The sequence below is a fragment of the Haplochromis burtoni genome, unplaced genomic scaffold (assembly GCF_018398535.1).
Source record: "Haplochromis burtoni strain Fernald_Lab_line unplaced genomic scaffold, NCSU_Asbu1 Contig_90, whole genome shotgun sequence".
NCBI lineage: Eukaryota > Metazoa > Chordata > Actinopteri > Cichliformes > Cichlidae > Haplochromis > Haplochromis burtoni.
In genome coordinates, this window is record NW_024582451.1 from 2,119,183 (window position 1) to 2,145,238 (window position 26,056).

General features: G+C 41.2%; 2 protein-coding genes across 4 annotated transcripts; both read left to right on the forward strand.

Moving 5' to 3' along the window:
• The first annotated feature begins 839 nt into the window (after positions 1 to 839).
• Positions 840 to 14,943, forward strand: cratb (carnitine O-acetyltransferase b). 2 transcript variants are annotated; one of them, XM_005950670.3, is made up of 15 exons: positions 840 to 1,242; positions 1,520 to 1,744; positions 2,534 to 2,652; positions 3,307 to 3,360; positions 6,300 to 6,465; positions 8,422 to 8,596; positions 10,068 to 10,158; positions 10,383 to 10,470; positions 10,555 to 10,655; positions 10,778 to 10,897; positions 11,477 to 11,599; positions 12,433 to 12,568; positions 12,675 to 12,737; positions 12,834 to 12,971; positions 13,965 to 14,943. In XM_005950670.3, exons 1-15 carry the CDS (start codon positions 1,192 to 1,194, stop codon positions 14,169 to 14,171), a joined length of 1,857 nt encoding a protein of 618 aa, XP_005950732.1. In that variant the 5' UTR covers positions 840 to 1,191; the 3' UTR covers positions 14,172 to 14,943. The 2 variants fall into 2 exon arrangements, with proteins under 2 accessions (XP_005950732.1, XP_042078607.1); XM_042222673.1 differs by lacking the exon at positions 3,307 to 3,360.
• A 1,992-nt stretch (positions 14,944 to 16,935) lies between these two features.
• Positions 16,936 to 25,976, forward strand: ppt2b (palmitoyl-protein thioesterase 2b). Of its 2 annotated transcripts, XM_005950669.3 has the most exons (9): positions 16,936 to 17,077; positions 17,157 to 17,353; positions 19,119 to 19,272; positions 20,904 to 20,999; positions 21,478 to 21,585; positions 21,716 to 21,799; positions 21,929 to 22,013; positions 22,333 to 22,387; positions 22,976 to 25,976. In XM_005950669.3, exons 2-9 carry the CDS (start codon positions 17,162 to 17,164, stop codon positions 23,117 to 23,119), a joined length of 918 nt encoding a protein of 305 aa, XP_005950731.1. In that variant the 5' UTR covers positions 16,936 to 17,077; positions 17,157 to 17,161; the 3' UTR covers positions 23,120 to 25,976. The 2 variants fall into 2 exon arrangements, with proteins under 2 accessions (XP_005950731.1, XP_005950730.1); XM_005950668.3 differs by having other exon boundaries at positions 16,936 to 17,353.
• The last annotated feature ends 80 nt before the right edge of the window (positions 25,977 to 26,056 follow it).

Here is a 26,056-nt window from a genome sequence, read left to right on the forward strand (position 1 = left end):
TGTGGTCTTTACTACATCCACCTGTAGTGAATAACTGAAAAGCATGCTGTGTTGGGTTCAGACCACTCAAGAATATATCATGTCTTTGCCTTGAGAAACCCTTGGGTTGCTTATGCGGTAGGAGAAGGAACTAAACCCGTGCTGCTCCTTTTAGCCTTGTGACCTGTAGTTGCCTGCTCAAACATGTAATCAATAGTTTACACATTGTTGTAAACCTTCTGTATGTACCTTCATGACAGCATCTGTTGATTGTAGACCTTGAAAATGACCTGCATCCCTCTCAAGATTTTGTTAGATGTTGTGATGTTGCCAAGCTTCTTTCTAAAAACAAACCAGACTGTTGATTTGGTCACTCATAAATTTTCGCTGTTTCTCTGACAGGCTCACCCTAATGATGGCGTCCCTTACTAGCATTTTTTTTATGATTAGGATACCCGATTACGACATGGTACCCAAATTCAAGAGTGGATTCAGTGTAGTCTGTTCAAGACATGTATGCGATGTCGGTGTCATGAAATCACCTCTTGATCGTAGTCTTATTTATTAATGACCTCTGTGTGAGTGAGTGTAACATCAGTGACATCAAGAACACTGCATTTAACCTTGTTCTTGTAGTTACCTGCACTACCTCCAGTAGATAAAGTTAATAAAATACGATGTTAGAAGACGATTCAGAAAATAATACTAAAATACACGATTATTGTTGCATTTTCGCAGCTGTAAAAAGTGGTATCAGGTATGTTTTTATGTAGTCTCGGGTTACAATGTCGAACAAACCCGGCCTTTGTGAGGTCATCAAGCCTAACAGCGACACCCCGTGGACGGGGGCGGCAGTGCGCCCTTTGTCTCGGTCACGTAGCTGTTTACGGAAACATTTTCACGTCCGCACGTGCGCCAGTTTGTCACTTCTGCACGGTACGTGAGAGTTCGCGTGCCCTCGGCTCGAAGGAAGGGGCAGGCTGTGCTCGGTTTTTCTCCCGAAATATAAACGAGTTCAAACTTAATGCGTGTCGAGCGATGAGGACTGTGCTCTGCAGCCATCGTGGAGAAGTAGGAGGAGGTCCGGGCTTCATTTTGCCCGTCTGACCTCGCGCGAACTGTGCAGAAGTTGTCGTGAGCTAAAAAGGCCCATCTGGGTTTTTTTGTGTGTCACATCTTTGAACACGGAGCGGATTTGTGACGCGAGGAAAGATGATTTTTAGGAACATTCACTCAGGGACCTGCAGAGCATGGCTGTCCCGGGTGAGTCGACGTTTGTTTTCACACTTGCTGTCATGCTAAAACGCTGAAGCCTTGTTATACTCTCTCTGCGTGAGCAGAAACGGATGATAAACGGACAAGAAGCAGCGGGTGTTGCTTCCACTGTCATATCTTTGACTCCTTTTCTTGAAACGCCCTGCACTCTGGCATTTGGTCAAACCTCTGAGGAAGTTCCTGCACTGTGCTCACATGCACTTAGTGCTCTTTCAGCATTTTCAAATGAGGAACTCTATTTCACCTCTTCACCTTCCACCTGCAGGTTTCCCTGAGGCAGGAGCTGTGTTTCTTCTCCTCGGTGCCCCCACAGCCGGTTCCTCCTCTGGCCCAAACCCTACAGGGCTACTTGCGGGCGCTGGAGCCCCTGCTGCCCCTCGAGGAGCTGAGCCACACCCGTAGGATAGTGCACGATTTCGGCCGGCCGGGCGGGCTTGGTACACAGCTGCAGGAGGGTCTGGAGAAGAGAGCCAGACTCAACAAGAACTGGGTGTGTAGCAGAGTAGCGGAAGGGGAAAGAATCAATGAAAAATCAATTGGTGACTCCCACATGAGCCCCTCAGAATCAGTTAATTAGAATAACTTATTCAAAAATAATAACTTATTCAAAAATGCCCTGATTATTTGATTATTATTTCTTGACCACTTGTAGACAAAACATTAATTTGGTGATGTTTTGATGGTTTGGACGTTTTCTCTCAATAAATAGAGAAAAAAAATCAGTAAATTAATAATGGTTGAGGAAAAACGGCTTCTGTGCAAGCCTAAATGTGTGATCTGATGGTTTATAAGCTGGGTAACTGTTTTCAGAAATTAACTTATTAGACCAAGCAGCATTTTTCCAGTCTTCTGTTGCCCAATGTCAGTGAGGCCATGTGAATCACCATTTTCCCCTCAGTGTATACCTACACTACCTTGCAAAACAGTGTTTCAAAATAGTTTTTTTCCCCCTATCGATTAAAAACAATCACTAAAATAAGCATTACTTTATGATATTGTATGTATTTAGCTCTTGTTCTGCATTAAACAAACTTATTATTTCAAAGTTTAGGGAAAAATGTTAAAACGTATACCCTATTGCCAAGAATCAAAGAAGAGTCATGCTTCTTGTCTGTGACTTAACTTTGCAGCAAAAGTCTGTTAAAAAGCTTTGAGGTACACACACACACACACACACACAGACTCCAGTAAAAACAAAAATCAGTGCCTTTGTGGTTTTGGTCCTTTTTTTTGAACTTCAGAGCTGATTTCCGTGCCCTTCCTTTGGTCTCCCCTGCAGATCTCGGACTGGTGGGTGCAGCGGGCGTACTTGGAGAGCAGACAGCCTCTGCCCGTGCACTCGAACGCGGCTATCTCTCTGCCCCGCAGAGATTTTAATGACTGGAGGAGCCAGCTGGTGTGAGTCTACATAAACTGATGTAGAGAGACGGCAGAGAACAGCTATGTGGAAGTGATGGTGCAGAAACCCGTAAAATTAAACATTAAAGGGTGAGATGCTGATGTTAACTCATAAAGTTAACATCAGCATCTTGGCACTGAGATGTGTTGGCCTGCGGTGTATGTATTTTGAACACTCAAAGCCTCACAGTTCATAGCGTGTAAGCCATTTTTAGATTTCAGTACAACAGCAGCAACAGATCTTTGTATTACTTTGAGTGTGTAAACACAACAGAAGTGTTAAAGGACACAGAAGCAAAAGGGTTTAGTTAAGTGTTGCTGTGTCATCATGCACTTATGATCCTGATACTCACACCTGCTGTTTTTATTTTTATCATTTAAAGCTTGCAACATGATGTCCTGCTCCTCTGTGTGCCAAAGTCGTTACTGCCCTAGTTGACTTCTTTCAAAAGACAGACGCATAAACCGAATAGGCTGCATCTGTGAGACTGAAAAGGGGGTCCGTTTCACTTAAATCCTTTAGATCTCATCGCCTGAAAAGGGGAAAAAAAAAAACATGAATCATGCCATTAATGATCTGAGGTTTCATCGTGCTGCTTTGTTTAGCTGAATATGATTTGTTTATAGAACCGCTTCGTGTCTGTTTCCCTGCAGGTTTGCGTCCAGACTGATTGCAGCCGTTCTGGACTTTAAGGCCAAAATAAACACGTGAGTCTTAATTTATGGAACATATTTGGAGCAGATCAGTGATCAGTATGGACATGGCAGGACTTCCCTTTTCTGCTCTAAAGGCTAAAAATGATGAGGACACTAGTAAAAAAAGTAACAGCATTGTCTCCAATGAAAATAGAAAGTCAAAAGTTTTCAGCGAGCATTCACTGGCCGCTTTATTAAGTACAGCTTGCTAGCTGCATTAATGCTTCACAGCACAGATTGAACAAGGAGCTGGAAACATTTCTCTGAGATTTCTGACCATATTGATGTAGTAGCATGCCATGTGTGATCTTCTGTTGCTTCAAGTTCTCACAAGGTATGCTCTTCTGCATACCTTGTTGTAATGAGTGGTTGTCTTGAGTCACTATCAGGTTAAACCAATCTGGCCATTCTTCTCTGACCTCTGCCTTCACAAGGCATTTTCTCCCAGAGATCCGCTGTTCACTGGATATTTTCTTTCTTGGGAAACCTTAGAAATGTTTGTCTGGGAAAATCCCAGCAGTTCAGCAGTTTCTGAAATGCTCAGGCCAGCCACGTTGAAAGTCATTGAAATCACTTTTCTTTCTCACTCTGATGCTCAGTTTGAACTTCACCAAATCGTCTTCACTGTGTCCTCATACCTAAATGCGTTGAATTTCTGTCATGTGATTGGCTGATTAGATACTTCCGTTAACAAGCAGTTGAACAGGCGTAACTAGTAAAGTGGCAGATGAGTGTGTAGCTCAATTGTTTTTGTCGCAGTTGAAGTTGAATACGTAACAATCACGTAAAAATATTTCTATAAATATGACTCCTTAAACTCATTTCTTTCATTGGTAGTAATTTAACTAATGTTATGTTAAAAACAAAAAGCTGTTTCAGGCTTTTTGTTAATGTTTGAAAGAAAATGAAAGTGAGAACTTAAAACTTTCGTTCTTGTAAAAGAGGAGCTTTCATTTGGTTGAAACCCATGAACCAAAATCTGTAAAATGGCAGTGACGTTTACACAGAGGTTCAATCAAACACCTTTTCTTTTGGTTCACTCTCCCACTCTGTGTTCACGTATTCTGTGTTTAGCCTGTAAGCTATACACAGATGCCAGATTAAATCAGTGGAATAAAAACTAAAATATGTCACACTTTATAGTGCAGATCAAGTACAAGCTGCTATACAAGTCATATTTACTGGTGCCCAGTCTCTCTGCTGTGTGGTGGGGTTGGGGGGTTACTATAGTAAAATACAGTTATTCCCTTTAGAGCTTATGGAGCTGGTTATTACCCGGGGGAATCACAGGCTCTGTACTGGTGTCAGACTTTGCAGTAATCCTCTGACAGCGTTTAAGCTGCGGTGCTGCAGTTGGTTTTATTCGCTTCTATTTTTGTGCTGTGACCTTTGACTCGGCTGGCATCGCCTTGTGTTTTCTCTGGTGCATGAAGTTAATCTGCGTCTAAATGTACTCGCCTGCACATATTGTAACAGAATCTGCAGCTCAGTGCTGCAACGTCTGCTGGAGTCTCTGTCTCCCCGAATGAAGCATGAAAAAGGTGTTTCAGAGTCGGCGCATTCAGCATAGCTCTGAATTTTTAAACTCCAAAAAGTTTTTTCCTCTTCCTTGTCTTTCGCTCTCATTTTCATAGCTACTCTCTGCTCTATTCCCACTGCACAAACTCTGAACTATTGAGTATAGAAAGTTTCTGCTGCTGTGCATTTCTGATCTGAACTCTTTTATCACATTGCACTTTATTTTGTTGTCATGTATCCTGTAAGATTAAAATTGGTGTTACAGTGCTGAGTAACAATCAGGGGGCCTTGTGTTGATCAGTGAGGGACGCCTTTATCATAGTCTGTGGACTTCAGCAGCAATAGTTTAAACTCTAACAGGGAGATAAGATTTAAACTAGCTGGAAGCGGAACGTTTTTAACTGGCTGATTTAGGAAGAAGTCGGGATCAGAATGACCCGGCCTGAACCGGGAAGCAGAATTTGGGTTTTTCCGAATAACCTTAGGGTTAAGCCTGGTTTTCTGTATTATGAAGGTAGTCCACTTAACAGGGTGCATCAGCATGGTAACTTGTGCTGTAGAGAGGTTACAGTTTGGAGATGAACGGGTAGAAATCACTGTCCACTGACCAATCGATTCTCCCTTGGATCTCTGTTTGGAAGAGCAGGAGGGTCTGAGATGTTTTAATATTATTTAACGTCTTTGCATTTCCCCCAATGAACATCAGTAAAAAAAAAAACCGAATTTTTTTTTCTTTTCTAAAAGTATTTTACCTTTTTTCTTGCTCTATAAGCATTCATATATAATCCTAAAACAGGACCTACTTGTACTTTGTCACCTTATACAAAATTGGCTTTTTGTTTGTTTGTTTTTAATTGAATTGCTCTGATTGTTAAACACCACTGTGGCTCCCGCTGAAAGAGTGGACACTAACAATGTCTGTTATACATTACTTTAATTAAATAGTTAGTTATAAGCCATCAGATTCTCCAGTGTCCTAATGAGACATGTTAGAAGTCTGTAGACTTTCACAGTCTGCATTTTTGCCTGCTGACAGAGCTACAGTAGGTGCAGCGTCTTATCAGGTGAGGTCCTGTGCAATGAGCAGGTCTAAAACTGATGGGTGACTTTATTCTTTGCATAGTTGTGAGATGATCAGCGATCCCGCACAGAGATGTTATTCATTGTCCCTCGGTGTATTTAACTAGTGCAGGGTGCAGTCAAGAAGAGGGTAACCCATGTCTTTGTAGGTGCAGGCAGTCATTAAGTGACTGTTTTGAAGAGGCGGCAGCTATAAGTATACGCTCATTGTTCAAAACATGGCTGAGCAGAAGGGGCGGATTGAGGGTTTCATCTTACTAGAGGAAGCAACCAGAGAGGGTGACTGAGGAAAGCAAAGGATGGGGGGGGGAAAAAAAACAATAATGACTGACGTGTTTCTCTTTGTCTGTCAGCGGGCAGCTGCCGGTCGAGTTCATGCGAAGGAAGCCCCTGTGCAAGGAGCTCTACCCGCTCCTCTTCTCCTCCTGCAGGATCCCTGGCCCCAAACACGACTACATTGCTCACTACGGCCGCTCCCGCCGCTCGCCGACGCACATCACTGTCGTCAGGAACTACCAGGTGAGTCGTGCCTGACAGGTGACAGAGGATGGATTTAGATAGTCTCTTTTGTTCTTTTCTTGTGTTGCCAGTCAAGTCGAGTCTTGTGCAATCACATCTGAAGCTGCTTTTTGTGTTTCTTAAACTCCAAGTTGATTGTTGATACACCAAGTTTTGCAAACAGAAGTCACGTGATCGTACAAGAAGCTCTCTTCTGAACATTGAGTACTCTGGCAGCACATTATCCCACGAGATCGTTGTTTTATCTAATGGTTGCTGGCTGTATGTGGATATTTCATCTGCATCTTCATTAAAAGAGAAGCTTATTTAGTTTGTAAAGTATCTGCACATAAGTGGAGAACCAGTCAGCAGATGTCTGATTTAACATTGAGTTCAGTTGGGTAATTAGAGAAAGGAAGAGAAGTGTTTAAAAGCATGCTTCTTAGCATTTCAGACATCTGTTACTTTTGATCACAGGAATTCTTAAACCATGAAAACATGTTTGATTCTGGAAAGGGAAAAAAGCATGAAATGAGATGTACTAAATCTACACAAAGTGTTTCATAATGACTAAGGACTACTGCATACTCACATCTACTGTACTTTTTATTGTAGGTTAGTAAGTTGTTCATCTTTCAGAAGACGCAGCGTCCAAAATTAACAAAATATCCTGGATGTTCACCTCTGGCGCTTCCTGTTGTGGCTCAGTTTTTTTTCAAAGGTTAATAGATTTACTGAAAAGGCCTTCTGCTGCCAAAGTGACTTTAATTGATGTAGGGCGTGACTCATTTGCAGTGCGTCAAGTTTGGCGGAGCTGCAGCAGAGAAGTGATAGAAATAGTTTGTTTTTTATTTAGTCTGTTTCTACAGGGTTTATTAGCCACAAGTACAACATCAGCTCTCTCTCTGGACTGATGACAGTAAGCAGAGTTATTGTATACTAGTAAGCCAAATGCTAGTTTGTGTTTTTAAATACATCTTGTAGCTCAAGTTAAAATCTATATGTATATGCACACCATTTAATCTGAGGTATGACTGAATGTGATGCAGTCAGCAGTATTTGCATGGACTCTGATCTGTCGAGGAATTGTTCTCCTTTCATGGACGAGTGCAGCTGTGCTGTGTTGTTGTGGCGCCCTCTGATGAACACGTCGACCCAGAGTATCCTAGAAATGTTCAGTTGGAGACACAGTGTGACTAAACGCTGGCCAAGAAAGTCTCTGGATATAAATACAGGACCCAGAGAGTCCTGTGCTGCTCTGCACGTGTGGGGCTGGGCATCGTCTGCTGAAACAGCTGCTGGGCGGGGCGCAGTACAGACTGGAGTGCCCCGTCTCAGCACCTCAGCCAAGAACAATCGGGTCAGGGGTCAGAGATGTTGCAAGGCTACAGCTTGGATACATGAGAGTCCCGGCAGGAAGTAGCTCTGCCTCTAGTCAGGCGTGACGCTGATGACAGTGGTGTTCAGAGACTGCTGCCTGCAGAAAAGAGTAAACTAAACCAGCTGTGAGGTGTAACTTCATTCATATGGAGATTAATAATCCCAACAACAAGCAACCAGAACCCAAAAGTGCTTTCTTAGAGATTAAAATGATGCATTGAGAATTTTTTATTTATTTATTTAGAAATGTACTCGTCAAAAAAAAGTGCTTTCATCCACTGAGCCTCGGTTTTCTGATGGACTTGTGAGGATATTTTTCAGGTGACAATTCTTTTTGTTTTTGTAAAAGGCAGAACAGGAAAACCCTCAAAGAACTTAAACTGCTTAACAGAAATTCAGATTTTATCGTCTCAGCTCTGAACTTGTTTGGTTTTTTTGATAACTGTAAATGTTGGTGTTTCTGTGGATTTGAAGGGTTTTTTGTGACTGTAAAAAGCACTTAGTGCAGCTTAGTAATCGAAAGATGCCCCCGCTTTTAGTTTTGTATTGCTTTTAAAAACTTTGATCTTACTGACATGGTTTTCCTCTTACTCCCAGTTCTTCCAGCTGGAGGTTTATAACAGCGATGGCTCGCGGATGACTGAGAGTCAGATCCACGGGCAGCTGCTCAGGATCAGGTCTCAGTCTTGGAAGACGGACAAGGAGCCGATGGGCATCCTGACCAGCGAGCACCGCCACACATGGGGAGAGGCTTACAACCGCCTGCTGAGAGGTAGATCACCACACACGCAAGCCGGTGCTTACTACTTGACTGCTATCTCACTGTAAGCTGCTGCTGTTTTCGGTTATTTTAAGAGAGCAAACAAAACTGATCTGTTAATGGCTCAGTTTAAGAAAATACAAATGTGAGAAACGTCTTCATGCCAAGCTCTGACTGTAGGATTAACATCCCCTGATGTTGGTGAAGCTTTGCTGGTGTTAGAGTAGCATAGGATACGCCCTCGCATCCATTTTTCTGATGTGCTTGAAATGACGTCACAATATCTGAGGTTCCTTTAGAGCAGCTTGAAGGTGGCGGCCAAAGGAGGCGTTTTATTAATTTTTACCTCATTATAGATTTTAGATAATGAGACCCTCCAACTCAGTGGTTTTATCATCTGCTTTGCAGAAATCTAACTACACATAGGAGACAGGAGAGGGTGCTGTGTACTTGGAGCAGCTCAGTGATCAGAACTCTTCATGTTTTTAGACGTAACACCAGTTTAATGATGGATTTGATTACATGTCTCAAATCAGTTTTAAGTGTTAAATGTTTTATGCCTGCATCAGCAGAAACCCAATAATCAATCTTGGTTGGAAAAACTGAAACGTTGGTGATGGACGAAACTCTCAGACACTTAAAATGACCGAAAGTTGGAATCATTATGTTTCCATCTTGTTATTTTCATACTTAGTCTGCCGAAGTAGTTTTGCATGATTCACAGCTCAAAATTATCCTCATTTATTTAATACTGTGGTGCAGCCCCTCAAAGGGAAAGAAATTTATTTTCAAGTAAGCCATTAAGTTATAAAACAGTAGTTTGGGACAGAAGAGGCAGAGTGTGTACGGACAGTGCAGGAGCTGATAGAGGAGAAATGTTAATAACCGTACGAGCTGGCAAAGGACAGGAGGAGTGATGATGTCGAATAGTTTGACTCTTTTTATTTTAACTCCTTTTAATACTTGATAAATGCAAAAACAGAAAAATGTGAGATTGTTGTGTCAAACTCGGAAACCAGATGGAACTGTAGAAAGAGGAGTCAAAGGAGTTTGCAAAGAAAAGCGTCTGGACTTCTTTAAGTTGCTTGAAGACGTTTCACCTCTCATCTGAGAACCTTAAGGCAGCTTTCTTCTCATTGGCTGCCACGCACAAACAGCAGGTCCTCCACAATGACTTCTTTACGTCTGTGATACAATTAGTCGTTGCTTTCACTGAAGTTGTAGATTGTTTTGGTGCATACAAATATAAACATACCATTATGTATGAGAACAAGTATGAAAACGTGTTCTATAGTATAAAATAAAAACAATAAACAAATGGGGAAATAATCCTAGTGATAGCAGCACCAACAAACACTACTTAACAGAAAATAAGGAGAAGCAATCAATAAGCAGGAACAATTTTTGGGCATCATATAAATAACGGCTACATGTGGGAGACGAGTTGATCGGGTTTAAACGACACGGTCTCTGTGTGTATCAGATAAACTGAACCAGGAATCGGTGCGGATGATAGAGACGGGACTTTTCTCCTTGTGCCTGGATTCTCCAGTCATGAGGATATCAGATGAAAAGTATGTGTACACACACACACACACCGAGTATTTCTGTGTTTGCTAAATCAGTTGAGTAATGCTGTCTGTGCAGATATTATTGTTTCTTATGGAGGTTTGGAAACACTGCACAATTATCACTACCTGTATTTGAGCTATTGCTCCATTTAAATGTTGTGCACTCTCTGTGGTTTTCTGCGTGTGAGCTCATGAAGAATCGCTTGTGCAACCACTTTAATTGACAGGTATGCGAGCCGCAAGGCCGCGCAGGTCCTTCATGGCGGCGGGACGTTCTCCAACAGCGGAAACCGCTGGTTTGACAAAACGCTTCAGGTGGGAATGCGCACGTGAATGGCGAGAGATGGCTTGTTTAGAGCAGCTGACGCAGAGTGCTGACTCGTGTCTGTGTTTGAACAGTTTGTGGTCGGCGAGGACGGCTCGTGGGGTCTTCTGTATGAGCAAGCCACGGCCGAGGGTCCGCCTGTAGCGACGCTGCTGGATCATGTGATCGAGTATTGGTGAGATGTTGGAATGAAACTGCAGATGTGCTGAATTAGTCAAGAAAAATTGAGCTGAGGTGGAGAATGATGGAGTGCCTGCTCTGAGTGTTTACGTTTTTTTTTTTTTTTCTTGTCTGCAGTGAGAAACCGGACACAAAGAGGGCGCCGCTGCTCCCGCTACCAATGCCCAAGAAGCTTTACTTTCACATAGACCGAGAAATCAAGAGGGACATCGAGCACGCCAAGCAGAACCTCGACATGTAAGCTCCCAACTTTTTTTTTTTTATTAAACTTAAACTCTGAGCTGAGCTCTGCAGCGCGCTGACCTCTCCGCACACCATCAGCTGCATGTTTGTGTTTGCTCTGAAATCTGACAGAGGTGGAGAGAACTTGCTCTAAAAGAAGGCCGCAGAGTGTAAACAGATTTATCTTTGCTGTGTTTATGTAACCTTGATGGAAATAATGCATCTGTGGATAACTGTAAAGTCATTCTTCATAATCCACTGCTGTCCTGGTCAGACGCCAAGCTTTTTATATGGTCCTGTGCAATTTCAGAGCTCTCAAATCATTCAGATGCCAAAATATGATTGAGGAATAAAGCTTTTTCTTACGTGCAGTGTGGAGTTCAACGGGACTTAAAAATATTATATGGAAATGTTTAAAATAGTGAGTCAAAGTAGGTAGAAGTAAACTTTGTTTTCTTTCTGTCACATAATCTAGTGATTTCCCACCTCCTCTCTACACTGCTGTCTGAAAGCTTATTTAAAGCTGCTAATTGAACCTTGACTTTAAACATAAAATCAGCACAAATGCAAATGTTTGTCCTGAATTTGTTGCAGCCTGATCAACGACCTCGACGTTAATGTGTTCAACTTCAAGAAGTTTGGCAAGAATCTTCCAAAGCAGCACCAGATGAGCCCAAACTCCTTTATCCAGGTCGCCCTGCAGCTCGCCTACTACAGGTCAGTGCCAGCAATCTGCTTTTCTTTTCTTTTTTCTTTTTTTGTGTGTTGTTTGTTTGTTTGTTTGTTTGTTTGTTTGTTTTTAATCTGCTGTTAGAATTTCCTGCTGTGCTGTGGTTAGTCTCAGACTGGATCAGATGGCATTTGTAGTTTTTTACTTCAACCCCGTTGCATTAGAGAGGGAAAGTTACTTTATTAAATAACTGGTAATGTCCAGAACTGACCCATTTAGCTGCTTTGTGAACCGACTGATCATAAAATAGATTCCTCTTCACTCACACCAGTCCACCTGGTAATCTAACGCCTTGTTTGATACCTGGACTTGATCGGATGAGTTCTGTTGGAGTAATTGGAGTGACTGATTTACACTGATCGGCCACTTTATTAGGTATAGTTTGCTGTTACTGGATGGATCCATCCCTTCATGTTGTTTAAGACCCTACTACCCAAATGTTGCATCAGAAAATTAGACTCATCAGACCAGGAAACACTTTTCCCATCTTATTGTTCAGTTTTGGTGAGCCCCTGTGAACTGGGGCCTCAGTTTCTGTCTCTTAGCTGACAGCAGTGGCACCTGTACCTGGTTTGGTCTTCTGCTGCTGTAGTCTGCCTGCTCCTGAATGCATGTTGTGTGTTCAGAGATGCTATTCTGCATACCTTGGTTGTAACACGTGAGTTCTCTGTAAATTCTGAATGTGCTAACTGTCTACAAGAGTGAGAATCATTAAGTTTTGTTTTCTGCTTTTGTCTTTAAAGTGCAGCACTTACTTGAGATGAACACCTCTGCCTGTTAGCAGCATTATCTCTGATATTGGCTTTGTTTTTGTCTGCAGAGTTCACAGTGAAGTCTGTTCTGCCTGCGATATCGCCACTCAGAGGATGTTTAGAGGAGGAAGGACCGAGTACATCCGCTCACCCACCAAGCAGGGGCTCCAGTTCATTCTGGCCTTTGATAATCCGTCCGTATCGGTGAGAAGCACAAACCCTGTGAGAAAGTTCTCCCGCTGAATGGGAACAGAACTGTTGGATTTTTGTAGCTTGGATTCAGAATGTGTTTATTTTTTGGGGTTTGCAGCGGGAAGCGAAGCAGGAGCTGTTCAGAGAAGCTGTTGATGCCTACTCGGCTCTGACTGAAGCGGTAAGTGTTAAATAAATGTTAAAACATTTATCTCAAAGCTGCTGATTAACTGATTCAAAAACACTCAAACAAGAGTTTCATTTCTCTTTTGTTCAGGCACTTAATGGACACGGCATTGACCGCCACCTGCTGGGGCTCAAGCTGCAGGCCATCGAGGAGGGCATGAGCATTCCCAAAATCTTCATGGACACGGCTTACGGGCTAGCAACACACTTTAAACTCCGGACAGGACAGGTGTGTGTGTGTGTGTCTTTGTTCGAGGTGTTATTTACACTGTTGCTCCGAAGGAAATGGGTATTTATTTGTTGCGGGGTTTTTTTGTTTGTTTTTTTTGTTTTTTTGTCAAATGATAGTGGCTATATGAGAGGGAATTTTCTACCAGATAATCTCCTGTGAAGTTCCTGTGAATTTCTTGCAGCACACGCATACATGGATGCTTGGAGTTTCCTCAAAATGAATCTGTTTCTCTTCCTCATTTTAGGTGTTGACAGTCAGATGTGTGGAATTTTTGGAAGTGTTTTTTTTTGTTTTTGTTTTTTTTTGCCCCGGGGTCAGCTCCTGATTGTTTGTGGGTTTTTTCTGGCATGCCTTAGTTTTCAAATGACAGTATATATCAAAGCATTTGTACAGTATAGCTGAATGTTCCAGATTCGCACAGTTTTAAAGGGGATCTGTGCTGCTTGGTTGAACTCAACGATGTAGTTGTTTTGTTTCTCCTTATCTTTGACAAAGTTGTGTTGTCTCATGAGTGTGATTCAGGAAAAAATACCCAACTGGCTGTTGAGATAATGACAAGTTTCCAGTTAGCAGCTATGATCACCGGTTATGTGGATTTTGACCAGTTGGAGCATAAATTGTGATGGCAAATTTTCATTTAATTTTAGTCATGAAGGAGGTAGTTGATGATAACTGTGATGAATGTTATTGGTCAACAAAGTTAACACGGCCCAGCTCGCATTGAAATGTAGGTGCTCGTATTTGATGTTTTATGAGCAATTAAAAACACTGTAGATATGAAATGAACAGCAGAATTGAGCTCTTGGCATCTGTACAGATCATGTGATATAACTGGAAGCTCTAGATCAGCTGTCTGGTGAGCCTTAGTGTTCTCGTGATGAAGAGTGAACTTTGAGACTCAGATTTGAGGATTTGTGTGTTTTTAATGACGTGTGCCCAGCTTTAAGGCCCAGTTCCATTATTGATCTCCCTCCTGTCTTGTCTCTTCAGATGCCTGCAAACAACACGGACAGCGTGATGTGTTTCGGTCCTCTCGTTCCTGACGGCTACGCCGTCTGTTACAACCCTCAGGCAGACCACATCCACTTCTCCATCACGGCCTTTAACTGCTGCGAGGACACTAACGCAGAGAGACTCGCTCGCACTTTGAGGGACACCATGTGTCATCTGCAGGAGATGTTGCAGCCTACTGTGTAGAGCTGCTGCTACAGCGTCCAGCAGCAAGATACCAAACATTGTCTCTAAAGAATATTTTGTACGACTTTTGTAGGGGTGCTTTTTTTCTTTTTTTTGGGGGGGGTGTATGCTTGCTACTCACGCTTCACTCGAGCATTTAATTGTGTGAGAGCCTGGAAAAGATCTCTGCAGCTCTCGGGTGCTTTTGTTGCTTCTTTAAAGTTTGGGTGAAGCGATAAATCTTTTTCTAAGCTGTCAAATTTGCATCGTCATCGTTGCATTTCGAAGCATCAAATTCCACAGCGTCTCTCGATGAAAGCGAAACGACTCAATGTGACACTCCAGCATTAACCGGAAACGTCTACGCGTGCACTCCTTTGTACAACTTGTGAGATGACCCGTGTCCTTCAACCTTTCACATTTCACTTTTTCATCAGAATTAATGGGAAAGTTGGATTTTTTTATTTTGATTTTTTTATAGGTGAAAAAGGTGGTTTGAATGGACCAGAGGAGAGGAATTATTGAGGGTGATGTGGTGTTTTTGTGTCTGAACTCGACCTGATCGTGAGATGAATTTTGAATGAGCATAATTTTTGTTGTTTGTTTGTTTATTTGGAGGATCTTGTTCTGCACTCAACCTGCAGGACTGGTTAATAAAGCCTGTGCTCACATAATTTCTCACTCAAATTATTTTGTCCATGTTAAAGAAAGTATGAGAGTGAGGATTTCCATTAAAAATCTGACACTTTTTCAGCAAAGTGGCATCACAGAATCGCAGTTTTTCATCCAATCTGATTTCTGCTCCAGTGCGCCCCCTCCAATGTTCAAATCTGGACACAATGAGATCTCAACTTTTCAAACCTCATCAGCAGAGCATCTGAGCTGCCTACTTTATGAAAGGTACAATAAATAACTATAGTGTATGCAACCCGTCACAGCAGACCACTACCTGATGAATAACAGGAAAAGCTGACCCTTCAGTCTAGGCTAAAGGGAGGTAGTTTGCTGACGTGGTTCTCCTTAGTGGTAAGGGTCACTGCAAATCAATACAACATTATCTGGAGTGATAAGTTTATCTCATTGTGATGTGAGTGTTTTCTACAAGGATGATGGTACTCCTGGCCAGTGTCAGGGGGGAAGGGGTCTGTGGCCGTATAATAGATGTTTGAAATTAAAATTAAAGTAGAAAGACCTGTCAAAGCGGCATGCCATAAGTGATCCTGCACAATTAATAAAGCTGCTCAGTGGGTGGCCTGTACAGGCTGCACAATTTTAAGGTAATGAAACCTGCTTTAAATCACAGAATTATATGCATATAAATGGTACGCTCAGAAATACAGATCCAAGTATAAAAGTGCAAAAAAATATTTGGGAATAATGGGAAACATGAAGTTGCAGAGGGGATACCGCAACCTTTTTGAACAGGCCTGGACTAATGAGGCTTTTCCATAACGCCAAAGCTTGGAAGTCACTGAATGGGTTGAAAAGTATGAAAATGATCTGAGTCACCAGCTCTTAATCCAGCTGAGCACTTTTTGAGGATTTGGACTGGCTTTGTGGAGAGTTGTATGAGAAGTGGTCATCGTCCCTCCACACTGCATTAGAGTCTGTCAAGCAGCACTGAAGATGAAGCTGTATGTGTGGCCTAACATCCAGATTATTCCTCTTTATCTATTTCTATTTATGCTTATGTTGTGACTGAGATTTATGTCAAAGGTCAGACTGAATAAACATGCCTGTAAACTGCAGCTTGACTGACTGTCAGAGGAATGCAACAGTAAAATTGTAATTTCAGTTTACCACTGAGTATGCACCAAAGGAGCAAACACCATTGAAAGAGGGAACTGCTTACATCATATTATTATGGCTCTCATGATCAGTAGTTTTATAGTTACATAAAGTGAAACATTTTCCCAGTTTTAACTTCGTATTAACTACCAAAGTTCTTATTTGGTTCGGGTTTTTTGTAAGTTTCTGTAAAAATAAAACAAAAAAGTTGACAAAATGTATTAAACTTTTTTAGTGAAATGCTTATAAAACATTATTTAAAAAATAAAACTTATTTAAAACTTGTTTTCCCTGTGCCTTATTTTTTATAATACAATATTGATAAAGGCAAACGGTGTCTGAGATCGATAGATTGGTGGACAGAAGGCCATGCTAAGGGACAGCGCATGAACAACCCTTGAGCACCAGATCCATAGAGGCAGGGGTCAAGCTAAAGACTGATAAGGTGCCCTGGAGACTATCAAACGTATAGTTGCAGAAGGTTAGAAGCAATTGGACCCGTGTAAGTTGAGAGGCACAACCAGGTGGCTGGGACAGCGTACAGGAACATCTGTCCATATACTGACTAGAATTCCCTGATGGGAAACACCACCAAGGTGATTGAAAACAACAGGGCTGAGGTCCTGTGGGACCTTGAGTTCTAGACATACAAGCAGCTGCTGGCTAACTAACCCGATATGCTGATGGCTGACAAGGAGCAGAAGACCGTATTTGCATTTTATTATAACATTATTGGCAGCAACAAAAAAATACACTGTGTTAAAAGCATTAAAATATTTCAGTTACACAGCCCAGCATTAAATGAATTTGATAAAAATCAGAGAGACACTGTTAAAGCTGCACATTAAAGAGTAAACAACGCTTGTTATGTTACATACTCGCGTCACGGTGTGTTTATGTTGTATCTGCGCGTGACCCTGTTGGGCAGCGCTCTGCTTCCCGCTGATTGGACGAGCGGAAGCAGGAAATGACGCCAGTAGCGGCCGCTTCACCTGTAATTTAAAACCGGAACAAACGAAAACAAAAAGCAGGGACCAGCTGTGGAGTGTGTCTGCTTTCCCTGGAGTGTTTTGAGCACTCTCACGGAGAAGCGCTGGCCGTGAAACAGCATCGTCTAAAGGAGCACAACTGGACCCAGAGTAATGGCACATTAGCAAAAACCCAACAGTTTAATGCTTTTATTTTTTCAACACCTTTTCTCGCCTTTATTACTTTAAGTTGTGATGGAGGGTTTCGGTTGTGCCAGCTTGAGGATGAGGAGGAGGAGAAGCAGCAGCGGGGCAGCCGGGCTGCTGTGGCCGCTGCTCGGTGCGTGTCTCTGGGCTTCGGTGGTCGGGTACAAGCCGGTGATCATCGTGCACGGTTTGTTCGACAGCTCAGGGGATTTTATAAACTTACAGCGGTTCATTAAGAAGGTGAGTGTCGGGGCTAACGGAGAGGCTGATTCAGGGGATAGTTAAGGTGTATTTTACAGTAAATCCTGCAGGCCTTACAGGTTATATCGCCACATGTTTATCAGCAAAACGTGGACCCGACCCGTGCAATATGCATCTGCTGTTAGCGAGCTTTATGGTAAGGGTAATACATTATTTAGTGATTTAATATGAAGTACTTTCTGCTTTATTGATGTAGAAATAAAGCAACGATCATACAATTAAAGGGCTCATTATAGAGAAGTTTTTGTGCTGTAATATAACACCATTCTGATCAGAGATGTATTATTACTGTATTATTACTATCAGTAAGTTACTTTCTAGAGCTGTGTTTGGTTTTCCTATAATTGTTATTAGTTTTATTGGTAATTTATGCTATAATATGGGCGCATATGTCTGGGGTAAGATTAAATATGTTAAAACAGTCTCCTCAGGCTGGCTTTGCTCACAGATGGGGAGAAAATGACAAAGACTAAAGCTTTTAACTTTATTTTAGCGACTTTTTGTAAGTGCATAATATCCTGTCAGTTACTTTACCAAATTGTATTTTTGTTTCTGTTAAATTTCTCATGCCTAGTTTTAATTATTGAGGTTTAGTTAACTGAAATAAACCTGTTCTGGACTGCGAGTGTAGAAGAAAAATAATGTTCTTTATAATAGATACAGGGCAGCACGGTGGTTAGCACTGTTGCCGCACAGCAAGAAGGTCCTGAGTTCAATTCCTCCATCAGGCCGGGGTCTTTCTGTGTGGAGTTTGCATGTTCTCCCCGTGTTTGCGTGGGTTCTCTCCGGGTACTCCGGCTTCCTCCCACCGTCCAAAGACATGCAGCTTGTGGGGATAGGTTAATTGGATAATTTAAATTGTCACTAGGTGTGAATGTGCGAGTGAGTGTGAATGGTTGTCTGTCCCTATGTGTTAGCCCTGCGACAGACTGGCGACCTGTCCAGGGTGTACCCCGCCTTTCGCCCTATGACAGCTGGGATAAGCTCCAGCGACCCTGTAAAGGACAAGCGGAAGCGAATGGATGGATGGATAATAGATACACTAAAGCATCTTGAAGTCTCTCAGTACTCACAATGATAAAGTAATTAATTACTACTAATCTTCTACTTCAACCTCCTCACACACACACACACACACACACCTATAGAAACTGTCAAACTCTCACCAGATGATCTGGCTATGTATGCTTGTTTCTGCCTCAGAAAAAAAGTGTTATCTAGTTATCTCAAAATTTCAACTGATTTTCAAAGAATTTTCTCAATTTTGAGTTATTTTCTGAGAAGTTTGAAGTTAAGAAGTTAAGATTTTGAGATAAAAATGATTTTTTTTTTCTGTGTCGGGAACAAGCTTCCATACCTGGCTGATGTGACTTGTGTGTTGATATTTCTGGAGTTTCTGTGGACATGTCAGGAGAGATTTAAGAGGTTAAAACCAACATTAGGTTCCTCTTTATTTATTTTTTCTGGAAACCACAGAAGAGACCTTTGTGGTTGGCTTAAAATACCGAAAGCGGATCTGAGGCCTTGTTTTTTCTGCTTTAGTTAATTTGCAGTTCAGTGATTCAGAAGCTTAAACATCCTCAAGGATAACTGACAGCACCGGCATCTGAAGTTACTGAGGGCACGTTGCTGATTCTTGTAGCTGTTCAATGCTATAATATGACAAATCGCTTAGACGCTGTGCTTCCTGTGAGTTTTTCCTGTTAAATGATGCGAAACCATCTCCTTCTTCCGTCTCCTGCAGTCTCATCCAGGGACGAACGTGACCGTCATCGACCTGTTTGACAGGGGCGCGAGCCTGGAGCCCATGTGGAAACAGGTGAAGGGATTCAAGGCAGCTATCTACCCAATAATGCAAAACGCAGCAGATGGGGTCCACTTTATCTGCTACTCTCAAGGTGAGCGAGTGCAAATTGCAGTTATGTGTCCATGGTTTCTCTGGCAATCTCGCTGAAGGAGATATCAGAGCGACACTATTAGCTGTGAAGGTTTATTTTCAGGAAGAGTAATGATCTGTTTGCTTTAAGATTTCTGCTTCAGTCAGCTGCTGGAAATTCCTACCACGCAACGCCATATTGTATTTCAATGTAAATTTTCCCCCCGAGGAAGAAGTAATGCAAACGAGATTCTCTTCACTCAGCATGTTTCTGTGAAAAGAGAGCACACCAAAAAGAAAAAAACATGGACTTACTCTGTGTGCTTCTTGATAAAATAGTTTGACTTTATGAGAAAAGCATTATCTTGATTGTCGAACGTTTACTTGTCACCGTTGCATGAGTGGCTCAGTGGTGTAGTGGTTTACACATTCGATCCTGGGAGGAGACGCGCATTTCTTTGGGATTGTGTAAGGAAAGGTGTCTCAAACATGTGGGCCTACCTGCTGTGGTGAGCCAAAAGTAGCTTCTACACCTCGTTCGAGTATTTCTGAACTTGGACATCTTTGTGAGAGGAAATGACAAAATGACACAAAGTCTTAGCGCCACACTGACTAATTTACTGGCTAGCTCGAGTTTGAATTCCACTCTACAGTACAATGAGATGCATGTCAGGTTAACTGGTGAGTCAAAATAGCCCATAGGTGTGAATATGGGTGTGAATGGTTGTGCAACCTGCCCTGGGCGAGCCCCCTCCATGTCTGAATAGGATAAGCCAATCCACGCTCATTAAAACTAATTTGACGCTAGAAATAACACGCATAACCTGGTGGACTAACTGGGAAGACGGGTTCTCCAGACTTCAACCGAAACACATCCACCAAGACAATTGAGCCTAATCAGATGTTCACTGAGAAATCACAGACGATGGAAAAAAACTCCTGGCTGGTGGCAAATGGAGGATCGGGATAGGAGATCAGATCTTTAAAGAATCTGAAACTGTTTAAATTTTGACTCTAGCACAAATGGTCACAACATTCAAGTTAGCTTAAATAAAGTCCACAAAAGGAGCTCATGTAAACATATATAAAATTCTAAATAAAGTACAGAACCTGATGCAAAAAACTGACTGTAACACAATAGAGTGTCTCTATAAAGTAAAATGGTTCAATAAATTCAACAAAGTGAAATAAAACAGACTAAAAATAACTTACTGGATGCAGTGAAATGCACAATAAACGACAATAAAGGTGTTGTTAGATGATATAACAATGATACAAGGTTAATACGTGTTAATACGAGAGAACAGATGTTTCTCTGCTAAACAGATGTGTTGATTTGCAAAGAAATTTTGACTTCCTGAGTTGAATTAGCCTGTCAAAAAAAAATTGAGGTGGGTTGCTAACTCTCTTCAGGTTTGTTTGACGAATTAATGATCAAAAATGGATTTTGCAATCAAAATAACTGGATATAAGACCTTTGAGCACTGGGAAATTGACATACGCACAGTCAGCTGACCAGTTATCTGTCTGTCACTGCTCTGTGAGGCACTTTTTTATCTAAGTGGGTTATATAACATTCAGTGAGAAGGTTGGAAGGTGGACTTGCTCTCTGAAAAGCTACACAAACACGTGTCTTTATTGATGTTCTTACAGGCGGTCTGGTTTGCAGAGGGATCCTCTCCACTCTGTCTGACCACAACGTCCACTCCTTCATCTCCCTGTCCTCACCTCAAGCCGGGCAGTATGGAGGTGGGTCCAACATGAAGAGCTTAGTTCAGCAGCGTGTTTTAAATGCAGTCAGTATTTCTCCTTTGAGAATCTACTAAAACCCTGTTAGTGAACCAGTGTCAATATCTGACAGCTGTAAAATGAAAACTCATGATCTCACGATGAGAAGCTGCCTGATAATTATCAGCAAAATTGTAAATTGGGGAGTAAAAACCCAACAATGAGTTAGTAAGACTGATGTTGTTGGACCTGTTTTTATACGTTATTGTTTTTTTAAGAGAATTTTAGCTCAAAGCCTTACTGCTTCATATCACTCTTGCTGCTCTGGTGACAAGCCAGAGCTCGCAGCTATTTCCAGCATCAGTCAGCAGACTGACACAGTTAGCAGAAAGCTGTGAAGCAATGTGAAGAGAAAGACTGCAGAAATACTTTATCGTGCTGTGGACTGATTTATTCTCTGACTTGGTCATCATTCTCGCTCCTCTTTCTTTCCCCTCAGACACAGACTACTTAAAGTACCTCTTCCCTCAGTTTGTGAAGGCAAACCTCTACCACTTCTGTTACACCGCATTAGGTCAGATGATATCCATCTGCAACTATTGGAACGGTGAGACTCCAGGATTACTTTTTTCTCACAGATTTTGAAGTCGTCAAATTTCTTTTTTTTCCTGCCTTTTCGGACTTTAAAATCATAAACGAGCAGTTAGATATCGTGTTTGCTTTTCACCTGTCTGCAGACCCCCACCACAGAGACCTCTATGTCAACAGCAGTGATTATCTGGCTTTGCTCAACAGTGAGAGACCCAACCCAAATTCAACAGGTCAGAAAAAGAACAGCCAACAATAACCCTTATCAAAAATTACTCAGTGTAACGAGTAATTACTTATATCAAAATGACTCAGTTAAAGTGCACAGTAGTCATGAGGTGTGTTTTATTTGCCATCTGCAGAATGGAAGAAGAACTTCCTCAAAATCAAAAAGCTGGTACTGATTGGAGGACCGGACGATGGAGTCATCACGCCCTGGCAGTCGAGGTGACAGCATCCTCTGATTTTATTTCCCTGAAATCTCACACACATGGATATCTTTAAAAGATTTTTGTACTTTGTGAAAGTTGCAACTAATGAATTTAGATCGAAATTTTACAAAAATAATATATTTAAACTCATTGTGGTGCTAAAATAATTAAAATAAGACTTTAGATCAAACAAGGCTGCATCATATTTTCTGCTTTAAAGGGATTTCAGTTTATTCTTTGTGGTCACAGCTGTCAATGACATCTTGCTTCGTGTAACTGTGGATGATCTGATGACTCTCATGTGATGCTAACACACTGCTTTCATGTCTTTACAGCCAGTTTGGATTTTATGACGACAACGAGACGGTTGTTGAAATGCAGCACCAAGATGTGAGTGAAAGTCAGAATACATCTTTTCATTTATTTCTATCTGTTTTTAGGTCATTTAATTCAATTCGAAATAAGTTATATAACACAAATTCACAATAATAGTCCTCTAAGGGCGCCCTACAATCAGACAATAAGCGAGCACTTGGCAACAGTGGGAAAGGAAAACTCCCTTTTAAGAGGAAGAAACTTTTGGTAAAATCAGGCTTAGGAACCGTGACCAGCTGGGATGAGGGGAAGAAGACAGGAGAAAGACATACTGTGGCAGAGATCTAATGATCAATAAATATATAAAATATAAAAAGGAGAAACCATGATTCTTACCAGAATAAATCATGAGAAACTAAAATGTTTTTCAGTTTAACACAAAAACAAAACAAAAAAAGATCTTTGTTCTGATGTCTTTGACACGTTAATGGGTTTGTCATAAAGCAGAGCCATCTTTTATCTATGTCTCATTTATGGAGGTGCCCCTCCAAGAGCAAGGCATGTGCTTTGTTTCTAAAGAATAGAAAAATACATGCACAACCCCACCCATCTGAGGCGGTAGATTTATTAATGACTCCCTTGTGCTGTGTTTTCTTTTTCCAGCTGTACTTGAGAGATGTTTTCGGGCTGAAGACGCTGGCGGCTCGCGGAGATCTGATCCTCTGCTCTGTTCCCGGCGTTCAGCACGTCTGGTGGCACTCCAACGAGACCGTGTTCCACACATGCATGGAGAAGTGGCTGGTGTAGCACAAAACCTCTTCACAGCACACACATGCAGACGGACACACACAAAAACACACAAAAACGGTCGACCTCTACAGCCTCGGTTATAGTGTCTTCTGTAGGACATGAGCTGATATTTTGGGGGGATTACAGCTGTGAAAGATCATTTGGTGATGTCAGGATTTATTTTAAACTGTCTTTCATTTTCATCTTATTTAACATTTAAGGAGAAAGTTTAACATTAGGGGAAAAGATTTTGTTACCTCTCTCTCTTTTATGTGTACAATACATGTTAGGCTATACCAGAAGCAGGTTAGCTTAGCTTTGCACAAATAATGGAAATAAAGGGAAACATCTAGCCTGCTTGTGTGTGACAAGGACAAAACCAGCACTTTTAACTTCACTCACTAACTTGTTCATTTTATTTGTCTGAATAAAGTAAGCGTAAAATGACATTGGCAACTATTAGTGGTGACTACTAGTGGGTTAAGAAGGTACTGCAGGAAGGCTACAGTCATGATTGACAGATTGATAGATGGATACTTTGTTGATTTGTATTCAAATTTTGTTTTATAATAGCATAATAAAGAGTACAAAATAGTTCAGTCTGCAATAATTAAACAACATAGCTAAAGTAAAAGTGGTAAAAGTATCACAGGTGCCTACTGAGGACCTTATGCTGTGAGATTTCACACATAGACAGTGATTTAAAAAAAACAAAAAACAGAATACAAAATAAAAATGAGGTTAAGGAGAGTAGAAAGTATCACACTGCAGATTGCTTTAATAAATAATATGTACTCTATAAATGTAAGAAACATGTGGAGGAATGGTTAATCTGCAGATATTTCCTGGAGTCCAGCTACCAACATAATGTTGTCAGCATTTTAAAACCCCAAAAATATCACCATCACAATTAGATTTTTGGGTGCATTAACAAAAAAACATTTAACATGTTATTCAGTGGGATTAAGAGTGCTGGTAGGCAGATTTAATGCAATTCATTAATTCATTTTTAATGATAACACAGATCCAGGCTAGTGGCTTTCAGCTGCTATGTTGAGCTAACGCTCTCCATTTATTCCCACTGATGTCACCTTTGCAAACAACGTGAGTCCGGCCCTCACCGTCATACGTAGATGGTATGAAAGATGTACGTTTCTAAGGTTGTTATAACTAAAACTAAACTAAAAATTAAAACTACATATTAATAAAATAAAATGAACTAAAACGAATTAAAAAAATAGAGGAAATGATGATGGACGGAGATGTTTACTGAGACTGTGGATGTCTACATCGATTGAAACTAATAAAAACTAAAACTAACATTTTTAAACAATAAAACCTTCAGAACTGAATTAATTTATCCAACCCTGGAGATACGTACATGTTTTATACTGTCTGCGATGTAGTTTCGGCTTGTCGTGCACGTCTTGTTCTTGTTTGGGTGGGTTGTATCAGTACAGGGATCAGGGATTTCCATACAAATTTTCAAACTGCTTGAAAGGTTAAGATTTTCTGGAGAAACATTTACCATAATCTAACCTGTAGCATTATCTCGACCAAGGCTTGATTCATAAAGGGGGGAAAAAGCACATTTCCCAAAATGTTACACTTCTCCTTCATGTATTTATTTTAAAAAACCCACATTGTTGCTTTTGGAGAAATCCAGCACATCGCTGCCTGTTTGCTGATGGCTGTCAGAAGGGGTTTTAGCTGCTTTTCTGACTTTAAAGGAGCACTCCAACAATTTTTCATTGTACCATTACAAGGGACAAGAGTGCTAGCAGTCATCGTAGCAGAGGATTAAGGATATGTTGAATTTTATTTACAAGTGTGAGTCTAGTTTGTTGTTACGTTCTTCCTGCCTGTTTCATGGCAAACCTCCAGTTTTAATGCGGGCTATGAGGTAAGTGAGCTGTAATTGTCCAGCTGAGCGTATATGAGTGTATCAGACAGTGTGCGTCTGCTCCATCAAACATACCTCAAAGCCGCCACGCAAACACGACAGTGCCTGAGCGACGTTAAGTCGTCTACATGTTGAGACTTACTGCCCCGCTTGTCTCGCGTTGAGTCATTTATATGTTTTTCATTCCTCCATCTTTAACCCCGGTGTCTAATTCAGAGTGAGCCTCCGATCTTATCATCAGTTTATTGTAACTATCATGCAGTGCTTTGGAGCTTTACTCCATCGCTTTTGTAGATGAAGCCTTAATTTTTTCCCCCCTACATGCCTCAGTATTTCATGGCCATTACCAAAGTGCTACGATACACTGCCTTTAGTGACGGTGCTAAAAACAATGATAGGGAGGGGTGGCATTGGGCATAATAAGACTAGAAAGTGGCAGTGATATGTTAGTGTTTACTGGTCCACCGAACCTCCCATCACATTTAGATATCTCAGGCCTTTTAGCAACCTTCATGTTCCTACTTTTCTGTTGTTTAAGGGATTCATTTGTAATACTTTTAATTTATACTTGTCTTATATTTCTCAAAAGGACAAAAAGCGGAGCGTGTATTTGAAATATAAAACAGAAAAGAAACTTAATGGTTAAGGATGAATTGCACATTGTAAAGAGAAGGGATGTTGTTGAGATAGGGATGGTTTTATCTGTGTTCAAGCTACTATGTTAATGTTATTGCATCTGTTGTTCATGTATGCTCGTGCAAAGCCAGAGCTGACCTGACCGCATTAGATGTGGATAGAAGCAATGTCTCACTCTGTTTAGTTTTCTTATTAAACAAAAAATAAATGGGGATATGGACACTTTTTTAAATCCTAAAACATACAGTACTATTTTAACAGTTTCTACCGTGTTTGTGCTATAAATGAACAGGTGTCAAATGCTGTCAGGTCTTCAATAAAAGACAGTGTTGAGCATTGTTTGTGTTTGTGCTTTGTCCTGTCAGTTAACAACACACATAAATAAAGCCAAAACTGGTCTTGTGAACCAGATGATT